Source organism: Panthera uncia (genome assembly GCF_023721935.1).
Source record: "Panthera uncia isolate 11264 chromosome E2 unlocalized genomic scaffold, Puncia_PCG_1.0 HiC_scaffold_19, whole genome shotgun sequence".
Classification (NCBI taxonomy): Eukaryota; Metazoa; Chordata; class Mammalia; order Carnivora; family Felidae; genus Panthera; species Panthera uncia.
The window spans coordinates 16810708-16822386 of record NW_026057588.1 but is presented as its reverse complement, the minus strand read 5'-3'; the positions used below and the strand labels follow the sequence as shown (position 1 = coordinate 16822386).

Here is an 11679-nt window from a genome sequence, read left to right as displayed (position 1 = left end):
GCCACCACCAAAGGAATCAGGTTCTCAGAAGGCAGGTGGGGGAGGGCACCAGTGGTTCTAGAAGCAGGTTTGATTCCTTGCTAAGATTCTGGGGATCTTAGCAAGCAACTGGCAGCCTCATGCTCCTCAAGTATGTCAGCCAGTCCTGACGAGCTAGGACACACGGTGTCTCTTGCCATCCTGATAAGCCCTTCCCACCTCCTCCTTCATCACTGCCTACTACCCTCTCAGAATTCAAGACTTCTGCCTCCCAGTCTTGGAGTCTACTTCACCCTGATTCCCTCCTAGAGCCCAGTGGGATAAGGACAGATGCACATACAGGAGCTGTCAGGTTGGAAAACATTTTATTGGTGTCGCTGAGCCCGGAGAGAGTGATTACAAGATGGTGATCAGATCCCACACTTAGCCCCTCCTCCAGTGGGTGTCAGCAGTGCTGGGTCTTGAGGGGAACAGTCACTGGGCGTCGGGAGTTGCACTCCTCAAACCCTTCAGCTGGAGGGAGAGAGGGTATGGTCAGACTGGGGACCCTCAGGTGCGGGGAGCTGGAGTCCCCCTGAAGCCCAGGACGGGGCAGGGCGGGGGGGGGGGGGGGGGGGGGGGGGGGGGACCGCCGGCCGGGGGGCCGGGGGTCCCCTGTAAAGACAGGGGGGGGGGGGGGGGGGGGGGGGGGGGGCAGCGATGGAAGGGAATCTCCACCCTGATCTCAGGTCTTATTCTCTAAAGACAGTAGCTGAGATTTCCCTCAGCTTTAGTGACAGAAAGGTTTATCTCGTTACCTGTCCGCCCTTCCTCCCAGATCGTCTACTGCTTCCCTCACCACCGACTTCTATCCTCCTACTGCCCACCACCTCTTACCTTTGGAAAGGCATCCCAGTTGAGGAAAGGAAGTTTCCTTTTGATAGACTAAGAGAGAAAAGAAAGAACGAGACTGATGTGTTACAGGTCAGGGGAACGTGGATCCGTAAATGCTCAGTGAACGAGCTGTCTGTAGTGGCCATGGTGTTCTCGTTCTATGATTCTAAGAAGAGCTGCTATTCCCTGAGCCCTTGTTCCACGTCTGCCTTATACTGACTGCTCTGTAGGCATGCATTCATTTGGGCTGCACGGCTACCTTTTGAGGGAGGCACTGTCGTGACCTCATCACAGGTGAGGAAGCTGAGGCTCAGAGACCAGGTATCTGTGTGTAGGGGGGGGCACATAGCAAGTGTGAGCAGAGTCTCACAACACAGCCTCTAAAGCCCACCCTGTCGCGGACTTTGCCTTCTAAGTGTGGGCAAGGCCCCCAACTTAGGACCTCAGTTTCCTCGTAGATGGTATGTGGGTTCAAAGAAACTCTTGGCTGATTAAGTTCTGCCTTCTCTGGAACTGTCTTTATGGCCCTGCTCCCCCCTGCCTCGTGCGGAAAAGAAGCGTGGCCATGTCAGCCTCCCGAAGAAACTTTCTCCCGACGGGCAACATTCAAGCAGGGCAATTACTCCCTCCTGGAACTCAGGAAAGACCCAAAAGGGCTAGCACTAGAACGTGTCGACCCCACCCTAGAAAGCCTGTGAACGGTCAAGGAGAGGAAGGGGTGCCCACGCTCTTACCTCAAAGAGGGCATGCCAGTTCAGGAATTCATCGGGCTTAAAAGCCTGTGGAGACAGAGAGACCAGAAGAGGATCAGTTTCAGGGGAGGACAGAGCTCAGCCCCTGGCCCCCTAAAAAAGGTGAGGGGTCCACGGTGGCTTTACAAGCCCTCTACCAAGGCACTGATCTTTATGCTGTGGATATTGGGGGGCAGCACTGGAGAATGGTACTTACAGCACGCAACTTGTCGATGTTCAAAAACTGAGCGTTAAAGTTCTAGGCAGAGAGACGGGGCATTGTGAGGGTGGCTAAGGAGGAGGGCACAGACTCACACTGGGGGCGGGGAGGGGGGAAACAGGATGTTTACCTCAGGGCCTGCCGCGTAATCACCGATGGTGGTTTCTTCCTGGAAAGTGAAGGGGAAAAAGCCTACTGATCACGTAAGGGCAAGTCCTCGTCCCCAAACCCTCTCTGCCAGCCCTGCCCTCCTCCACAGGCGGGTCCCCGAGCTGACAGCCCGTTCTCCTCCGTGGGGCTCGGATAACCTGTTCTGTTCCAGTAAGACAGATGGTGGACAGATGAGCAAGGCGGCGAGAAGGGATTGGAGAGTGGCGTGGGCGAGGAGCTAAAGCCCAGGCCTACACCCGTGGCAGGCAGCAGGTGCAAAGGGTGGAGAAGAGACGACTCCTCCCAGGAAGACCGAGCTAGTGTTGCCGTGCAGTTGACTTGGGCTGCTCTTGAGACACCTCTGCTCAGCCCGTAGAGCCAGGTGGGGGAGGTTAGCACACAGGTAGGAGCCAGGCCGCCCAGGTGCCCTGCCTGCCTCTAACTGACGGAGGTTGGTTTGCTTGGTGACTGCATTGCCACCAAAGTCGGAGTCACCATTTCCCTTCCCCATGCAGACACTCCCCCAGACCTCAGAGCATCCCATCTTGCCACTTGCCCTGCTTTAGTTGTCCGGCTTCATTGTCCCTTACTTCTTCCTTCCCGTGACAGAGGCCACAAACGGGTACCCTACAGGCTAGACCCAAATGTTTAGCTCTTACAGTAGGTTGGCCTGTTCTGTTTTTGTTTTTTAATTTGGATAAAACATTTTTAATTAGTAAGAATACCCAAATCAAATTCCCGGTTTCCCCCTGAAAATTTTAAAACTCTGGCCACACCAGGTGCAGTTTCCTGCTTAGCCACAGCCAGATGGACTGTCCCTTTTTCCACTGGGTGGGTTCCCTCCACCTCCCCTGGGGCCCCGCCAGCCTGCCTGCTCACCGACTTCACTTGCTTGGGTCCCAAGCAGTTGTGCCCGTGACCCCATCTTAGACTTTTAAATTCAGCACACTCTCCCCCAACCTTGGGAGAAGATGGGGAGAGAGGGGCCTCCAGTTCCTCCTGGCTGGAGACTGCAGCCTAGGGATCCTTGCTATGGCCTGGGCTCCAGAGACAGGAGGAAGCTTCCAGTTTCCCGGAAGACGTTCCCTGGGAGACCAACAGAACGCAGGTGAGGCTGAGCCCAGACGACCAACATCAGCCCCTGTCTCCTCCCAGGATTCAGTTGTCCAGCCTCCGCCCATCCTCTCCCCACCCCTTCCAGAAATAAAGCACATCCATCTGCATGTCTTCCTGGGGATACTTTGTCTCCCTTCCTCCTGTCTTCCCTTCCTCAGAGCCCCTGCTTTGCATTCAAAGCAAAGATCGCGTCCAACATAAGAGCCACACGTCCAGTAGAGCGTACAGGTAAAGAAATCGAGGACTGAGGGAGGTAATAGGTAAGAATGAGAGAATCCAGGCGCCGCGCTCACCTCGGAAGTACCCAGGGAGGCACCCTGAGCAGAGTGGAGCGCCACAAGCGAGAGAAGAACCACAGCAGGAAGGACTGGGACCTTCATGGTGCCAGGTTTGGGGTGCTCTGAGGCGGGGCCTCACTGCTTGCCCTTTATATTCCCGGGAAGGTGGATATGAGCAGAAATGGGGTCCCCACCCCACTGACTCACCCCCAGATCCCGTCGCCCGCCCCCGGGGCTCTGGGAGCGGGAGGTGTAGACTGTTCCCCACTTATCTTGGATTTCTCAATTGACACTCTGCCCCAGGCACTAGGAAGGTGAGATGGCAATGGGGTGCTTCATGCAAAGGGAGCTGGGATGGAGACAGGTTGAACCTGTCCCTCCAAGGGATTGGCAGTGTCACCCAAGCAGCCTCTCCTTTTGCCTTTGTCTCTTTCCCTTACATCCTTCATTCTGCTCTTATAATTCAGGCTTTTTCCCACCCTACCCAATTCTGTATAAACCCCTCAGATGGCACCAAAGGCCTTTCGTGCTCTGGCCTCAGCCTGCCTTTCCAACTTTGCATATGACCCCACATTCTGGCCAGACTGGACTCCCTGCCACATCTGCCCTTCTTTGTCCTCCAACCATCTTGCCAAGCTCTTGCTTATCCTAAAATGCCCTTCTGTCGTCTCTACTTCTCAGAACCTGACCTCCATCTTGGGTGAAGCTTCCCTGATTTTTCCCATCATCCCTCACTGCCCTCCCCAACCCTCCCCATACCCTTCCCTTCTTGGGATTGCCACGGCAATTCATCTGTTTCTCTCTCAGGTCGTGAGTTCTCGGAGTTCCGAGAACTCTATCTTAATCACCCTTAGACGGCCCTCCGCCATGCCTTCCACAGAGTGTGGGCGGAGCCAGCACCTGTTAGATTGGATATGTTAGGGATCAGGCATCCTTCCACCAAGTACGCTTTCCTCCTTTATCCATCATCCAGCTGCCCATCTCGAATTCTCGGGTCTTCAGAGACATGACTGTCTTGAGCTAAGAAAACAAAGAATAGAGAACACAGGGGGAAAGAAAACAACACAAAAACACAAAGCAGGTCTTAAAGATACCCACTCGGAGATAAGAGCTAGATCCTGAACTTTGAGTGCCTTCTCCATTTCAGTGGGCTCACCCCACCCCCCTGCCCCGTTCCCCAGCTCGGCAGCTGCATCGCCTCTAAGTGACAAAATATCCTAATCAAGCCACCTTCTCTACTGTGAGCTTCAGGTGGCCCAGCCAGTTCCTGGTGTAATGGGGAGGTGTCGGGACATAGCCTGACCATAGCAAGACCTTATTTAAGAGCAAGCCTCTTCACCCTAACCTGGTGCAGTGTGAGCATGGATGGCAGGCCTGGGGTAGAGGGGCTAGATGGCACTCACAAACGATCTTTAGGAACCCCAGAAGCTGGCGCTTCGGTTCAGTTCCCATGCTGCCCCCCCACACCCCAATCTTGGCCCCTCTGTAGCCTCAGGAAGCCTCCTCTGTTTGTTGTTTCTTTTAACGTTTGATTATTTTTGAGAGGGAGAGGGAGACAGAGTGTGAGAGGGGGAGGGGGCAGCGAGAGAGGGAGACAAAGAATCCGAAGCAGGCTCCAGGCTCCCAGCTATCAGCACGGAGCCCGACTCGGGGCTCGAACTCACAGACCGTGAGATCGTAACCTGAGCCGAACTCGGATGCCCAACGGACTGAGCCACCCAGATGCCCCTCCTCTGTTTTTATAATAGCACATCCCCCTTTGCAGAGCCACCTGAAGAGACAGAGCTTGAGGAACGCTCACTGAGCACGGGTGACCAGGTGGCAGTGGCTGCTGGAGGGGACAAGTGAGAAAGTGACTGGGGTGGGTGGAGCACCTCCCAAAAGGTTTTCTGGAGGACACAGGTTTTTATGTGTAATGAATTCTTACTAATTAATTAACAGTGACTGAAGGAGCTTATTAGCCACCAACGGGTCAGCATAGGGTGAACGAACTCCAGGGGCGGAGGGAATGAAGGGCACACAAAGGGGAACTGATACCGTGTAACCCACCCCCGGTTAGGCCCAGCTAATGGAGAAACGCTTCGGCCCCGCAGATCCAAAGCAGCAGAGGATCCAAACACATCACCCGTCTGGCTCTAGACTTCTTTTGTAACAAGTTGGCTTGCCAATGTTCTCCTCCCCACCTCATGCTAATGCTGCTAATAATGTTAGCCAACGTGCAGATGTCTTGGGGGGCGGCAGGCCCGGTGGTGCTAAGTGCTCCAAATGAATGAGCTCGTTGAAACAGCACGGTGATTCAGGTACTATAATTATCCACATTCTACAGGCAGGGGCACCGCAGCACGTAGAGGTTAAGTAACTTCGCCCCGGTCACACGGCCGGTGCCTGGCGAGGCCAGCATGAGAACCCCGGGATTCCAGGGCCTGCCCCGTAGTGCCCCTTTGCTGGACTGTGGAGTAGTGTCCTACAGGGGGCCCCGGCCAGCCCACGTGGCACCTGGCATGAATTAGACCCGTTTAGAAAGTTGGGGGGCAGGCTGCACGTAACCCCCGTCAGTGCCCCAGGTGTCCTTTCGCGGCATGCAGCCGGCACAGCCATAGAGAGAGGCTCCAAGCATTCGTGCGTTAATTTCAGTGAGTTAACCTGTCAACACCGTTGACAAAATGGAGACAGAAAATTAAGAGATGAATGGCCCTTGGGGAGCCTCGGTGGCTCAGTCGGTTAAGCGTCTGACTTCGGCTCAGGTCATGATCTCGTGGTCCGTGAGTTCAAACCCTGCTCGGGCTCTGTGCTGACAGCTCAGAGCCTGGAGCCTGCTTCGGATTCTTCGTCTCCCTCTCTCTGCCCCTCCCCTGTTAATGCTCTCTCTCTCTCTCTCTCTCTCTCTCTCATAAACAAATAAACATTAAAATATATATATAAAAAATTAAAAAAAGAGATTAATGACCCTCAACAAGCATATGCCCCAAAATGAACCTACGACTGCCCTCAGACTCCAGGTGCCTCTTGTAGTAGGAGACTTTGCCTTACCAAGTGTGCCTTTTTTTTCCTAATATTTACTAATACTGGGGAGAGTACAAGTAGGGGGAGGGGCGGAGAGAGGGGGACAGAGGATCCTAAGTGGGCTGTGCACTGACAGGCCGTCAGCACAGGGCCTGAGGTGGGGCTCACACTCACGAACCACGAGATCATGACCCGAGCCAAAGTCAGACGCTCAACCGACTGAGCCCCCCAGGCGACCCCGAGCGTGTATTTACAGACCACCTGTTAATTCTAGTTGTGGCTTTACAGTTCCGTGTTTACAGTCAGGTACTTTTGTGTCATGCCTCCGAGCTCAGTGTGCACAGCCAGAACAATCCTGGCTGGCTGGGCTGCTTTGCTTCCATCTGGTACCTTCCTGCTGGATCTTCAAGGACGATTTTGACCTTAACGTGATTTATGCTGTAAGCGCTAGCTTTCGAATCTAGCGTCCCTGTACTGCCTCAGTGGGTTTGTGTTCCCCGCGAGTGCCCAGTGTCCAACGGTTGGGCAAGTGGGAGAAGGGAGGGACAGGGGATCCTCCCCGTCCCGGCGGTTTGGGTAGCGGGTGGCAGGAGAGTCGCCGGATTTCAGCGTCGCTTTGGATGCATCACGTAGGGTTAATGGCGTCAGGCAGAGTCAGTCACATGGGCTCTGTGTCAACCCATCTCCAAGTCCAGCTGAGCTTCTAGCTCCTTCTCTGAGAATACCAGTAAACCCCTATTTTCCCACAGGCCTTCCCCCACCCCACCCCGAATCTGCCAGAACTTGAGTGTGGGTAGGAGGCCAGGCCCAGCCCTGATTGCTACATTACAGACACACCTAGGGGCTGGGAGCCAGCCTCCTGGGTTCAGAGAGGGAACACGGGATTTGAAGGGATGCACACTGGGCCCTTGGGACCTTGGTGAACACCCAGGTGAAAAGCCTAGAATCTTTGAAGAGAAAGGGGGTCGGGGTGTGGGGTAATGGGAGGCAGAATTCAGGACATCCCCGTCCCTTCCTCTCCCGTGCCTCTACCAATGTTACTATCACACCCAACGAAGCAGCCACGTTGCCCAGCAGGTCTGGTTTCTTCCTTTGCCGCCCACCTTTTGTCCCTATGTACCCTTTGCTTATTAAGCTTCTCCCAGGAAGACTTCCTGGATTGATCCCACTTAATTCTGATCCCTCCTTCCATTCTGTAGTTGGCAAATACTTACTGAGCAGCCACTTCGGGCCTCAGCGCTGGGAATTCAAGATGGATAAGATAGATAGATACCTGTCCTGTGGAACTTATCATGATCTGTGGACGGATCATAATCTAATAAAAAAAAAATTAGGCAACAAGATAACTTCAGAGAGTGACAAGTTCCAGGAGGAAAATACAACAGGGGTGATGTGATAGCGTTTGGGGTAGGTGTCCTTGGTTCAGCTGGCTACGGGAGGGCGTTTGAATGTAGACCGAAAGCAGTTAAGGCTCCAGTCTTCCGAAGATCTTGAGCTCCAGGGACAGGTATTCCCCGCCAGCTTCTCGCGGCCGGTCCGGGCTGACGGGACAGGGAGGCCGGAGCCAGATCACCCCGAGCCATGGTGAGGAGTTGGGATTTCATTCTAGGGCTACTGAAAAAAAACTTGTGGAGGATTCTGAGTCTGGATCCTTCCTGGTTGTCATGGGAGAATGGATTTTAGGGGAAAAAAATGAAAGTCAAGGGCTATGTCAAGAAGTTACTTTCAGGGGCGCCTGGGTGGCTCAGTCGGCTAAGCGTCGACTTTGGCTCAGGCCATGATGTCACGGTTCGTGAGTTTGAGCCCCGCGTCAGGCTCTGTGCTGATGCCTTGGAGCCTGGAGCCTGCTTCAGATTCTGTGTCTCCTCTCTCTCCGTTCCTCCCCTGCGTGTGCTCTGTCTCTGTCTCTGTGTGTGTGTGTCTCTCTCTCTCTCAAAAATAAATAAACATTTGGGGTGCCTCGGTGGCTCAGTAGGTTAAGCGTCTAACTTTGGCTCAGGTCGTGATCTCTCGGTTCATGAGTTTGAGCCCCGCTTCCGGCTCTATGCTGACAGCGCAGAGCCTGGGGCCTGCTTTGGATTCTGTGTCTCCCTCTCTCTCTGCCCCTCCCCTGCTCTCACTGTGTGTGTCTTTCTCAAAAATAAATAAAACATTAAAAATTTTTTTAATAAACATTTTTTAAAAATTTTAAAAAGGAGCTACTGCAAAGACCCAGGAAGGAGAAAGATCTGCCGTTTTATTAGATACGTTTAACCGACTGAGCCACCCACGCACCCCTTAGAGAGTCCTTTACGTTAGAGGGCCTTTGCCTCCTTCCAGTGGCACTTTAAATGTTTTTCTTTTTAAGTTTATTTATTTTGAGAGAGAACGCAGGGGAGGGGGAGAGAGAGAGGGACACAGAGAATCCCAAGCAGGTTCCACACTGTCCACACAGAGCCCGACGTTTGGCTCAATCCCACGAACTGTGAGATCACGACCTGAGCTAAAATCAAGAGTCGGACGCTTAACTGACTGAGCCACCCAGGCGCCCTGACACTTTAAAGGGCTGTTCTCAGCAGGCCTTGGACCAGGAACACCCCGAGAGTCTAGAACCATGTTGACCACCTCGGCTTCTCCCTCAATCCCTCAGGGGCTGGCTCCAGGAGACCCGAGTTCCAGCTCTTTCCATCCATCACCCTCACTCCAGGAAGCCACCTGTCAGTCAGCCGAATTGAGCGACTGGCTGGGAGAGCTGGGTTCGCCTCCCTGTGGCTTCCACGAGGTACTGCAAGTCCCTCCCTACGGAGCTGAAATCCACACCTTGGAGACATTGCAGGTTGGGTTTCAGATCAGGCACTAAAGCAAACGGTGCGATAAAGTGAGTCCGAGGAATTGTTTGGTTTCCCGGTGCACATAAACATTATGTTTACACTATACTATAGTCTATTAGGTGTGCAATAGCATTATGCCTTTAAAAACCAATGTACATGTCTTAATTAAAAAAAAAACAAACAAAACTTTATGCTGGGGCTCCTGGGTGGCCCAGTCAGTTAAGCATCTGACCTCGGCTCAGGTTATGGTCTCACAGTTTGTGAGTTCAAGCCCCGCCTCGGGCTCTGGGCTAAAAACAGCTCAGAGCCTAAATCTGCTTCAGATTCTCTCTTCCTCTCTCTCTCTCCCCCTCCCCCACTCGCTCTCTATCTCTCTCTCAAAAATAAATTAAAAATGTTTTTAAAAACTTTTTAAAAATACTTTATTGTTAAAAAATGCTAACCATCATCTGAGCTTTCGACAAGGTATAATCTTTTTGCTGGTGGAGGGTGTCGCCTCCATGTCCACGGGGGCGGTTGCTGAAGGTTGGGATGATTGTGGCAATTTCTTTTTTTTTTTTTTAACATTTATTTATTTTTGAGACAGGGAGAGACAGCATGAATGGGGGAGGGTCAGAGAGAGAGGGAGACACAGAATCCGAAACAGGCTCCAGGCTCTGAGTTGTCAGCACAGAGCCCGATGCGGGGCTCGAACTCATGGACCGCGAGATCATGACCTGAGCCGAAGTCGGATGCCTAACTGACTGAGCCACCCAGGTGCCCCTTTTGTGGCAATTTCTTAAGACAACACTGAAGTTTTCTGCATTCATTGATCCTTCCTTTCATGAACGATTTCTCTCTAGCACGTGATGCTGTTTGCTAGCATTTTACCCACAGTAGGACTTCTTTCAGAATTGGAGGCCGTCTTCTCAAACCCTGCCGCTGCTTTATCAGCTAAGTATGAAATATTCTAAATCCTTTGTTGTCATTTCAACCATCTTCACAGTATCTTCACCAAGAGTAGACCTCATCTCAAGAAACTGCTTTCTTTCTTTCTTTTTTTTTTTTTTATGAGTTTATTTATTTATTTTGAGAGAGAGCGTGCAGAGCGGGAGAATCCCAAGCAGGCTCTGAACCATAAGAACAGAGCCCGACCAGGGGCTCAATCCCACAAACCGCGAGATCAAGAGTCGGACGCTTAACTGACCGAGCCACCCAGGTGCCCCAAGAATCTGCTGTCTTTGCTTATTCCTAAGAAGCACCTCCTCATCCCTTCGGTGTGATCATGACATTGCAGCAACGGGGTCCTGTCTCCGGCCTCCACTCCTTGTTCCACATCCACTATTACTTCCTCCACTGGAATCTTGAGCCCCTCAAAGTCATCCACGATGGTTGGAAGTCGAAAATCCTGTTCATGTTGCTATTTTGACCTCTTCCCTTGAATCACGAATGTTCTTAAAAAAATTTTTTTTAATGTTTATTCATTTTTGAGACAGAGCATGAACAGGGGAGGGGCAGAGAGACAGAGACACACAGAATCTGAAGCAGGCTCCCGTCTCTGAGCTGTCAGCACAGAGCCTGACATGGGGCTTGAACTTACAGACTGTGAGATCATGGCCTGAGCTGAAGTCAGACGCTCAACCAATAGAGCCACCCAGGCACCCCTCGAGGAACTAGCATTTTAAAAAAGTCTTTTGTTTAATGTTTATTAAAAGAGAAAGAGAGAGAGCATAAGCGAGTGGGGGAGGGGCAGAGAGAGAGAGGGAGGGAGACACAGAATCAGAAGCAGGCTCCAGGTTCCAAGCTGTCAGCACAGAGCCTGACACGGGGCTCAAACCCATGGATCATGACCTGAGTTGAAGTCGGACACTTAACCAACTGAGCCACCCAGGCACCCCAAATCACGAATGTTCTTAATGGCATCTGGAATGATGAATCTCTTCCAAAAGGTTTTCAATGTATTTTGCCCAGATCCATCAGAGGATCCACGATCTATGGCAACTGTAGTCTTACAAAATGTATTTCTTAAATAATATTACTCGAAAGTCAGAATTACTCCTTGATCCATGGGCTGCAGAAGGGATATTGTGTTGGCAGACATGAAAACCTCATGAATCTCATTACACATCCCATCAGAGCTCCTGGGTGATCAGGTGAATTGTCAGTGAGCAGTAATACTTTGAAAGGAATCTTTTTTTTTTCTGAGCGGTAGGTCTCAGCACTGGGCCTAAAGTGTTCAGTAAACCATGTCGGAAACAGACATGCTGCCATCCTGCCTTGTCGTTCCCTCTACGGAGCACCGGCAGAGTAGATGGAGGAGAATTCTCACGGGCCCCAGGATTTTCAGAATGGTCAATGAGCAGTGGCTTCGACTTAAAGTCGCCAGCTGCGTTCGCCCCCAGTAAGAGAGTCAGCCTGTCCTTTGAAGCTTTCAAGCCAGGCATTGACCTCTCTCCAGCCCAGGAAGCCCTAGACGGCATCTCCTTCCAAGAGAAGGCTGTTTCACCTACACTGAAAATGTGTCAAGTGTACCCCCGTTC

At 52.2% G+C, this 11679-nt stretch overlaps 1 protein-coding gene across 1 annotated transcript; it reads right to left on the bottom strand.

Annotated features, from left to right (window-relative positions):
* Nucleotides 1-284: 284 nt before the first annotated feature.
* KRTDAP (keratinocyte differentiation associated protein) lies at nt 285-3464 on the bottom strand. The gene is made up of 6 exons (XM_049621075.1): nt 3363-3464; nt 1934-1972; nt 1801-1842; nt 1587-1631; nt 856-903; nt 285-492 (listed from the first exon to the last, which is right to left on the bottom strand). The coding sequence occupies exons 1-6, from the start codon at nt 3447-3449 to the stop codon at nt 454-456; spliced, it is 300 nt and encodes a 99-aa protein (XP_049477032.1). The 5' UTR covers nt 3450-3464; the 3' UTR covers nt 285-453.
* Nucleotides 3465-11679: the final 8215 nt, after the last annotated feature.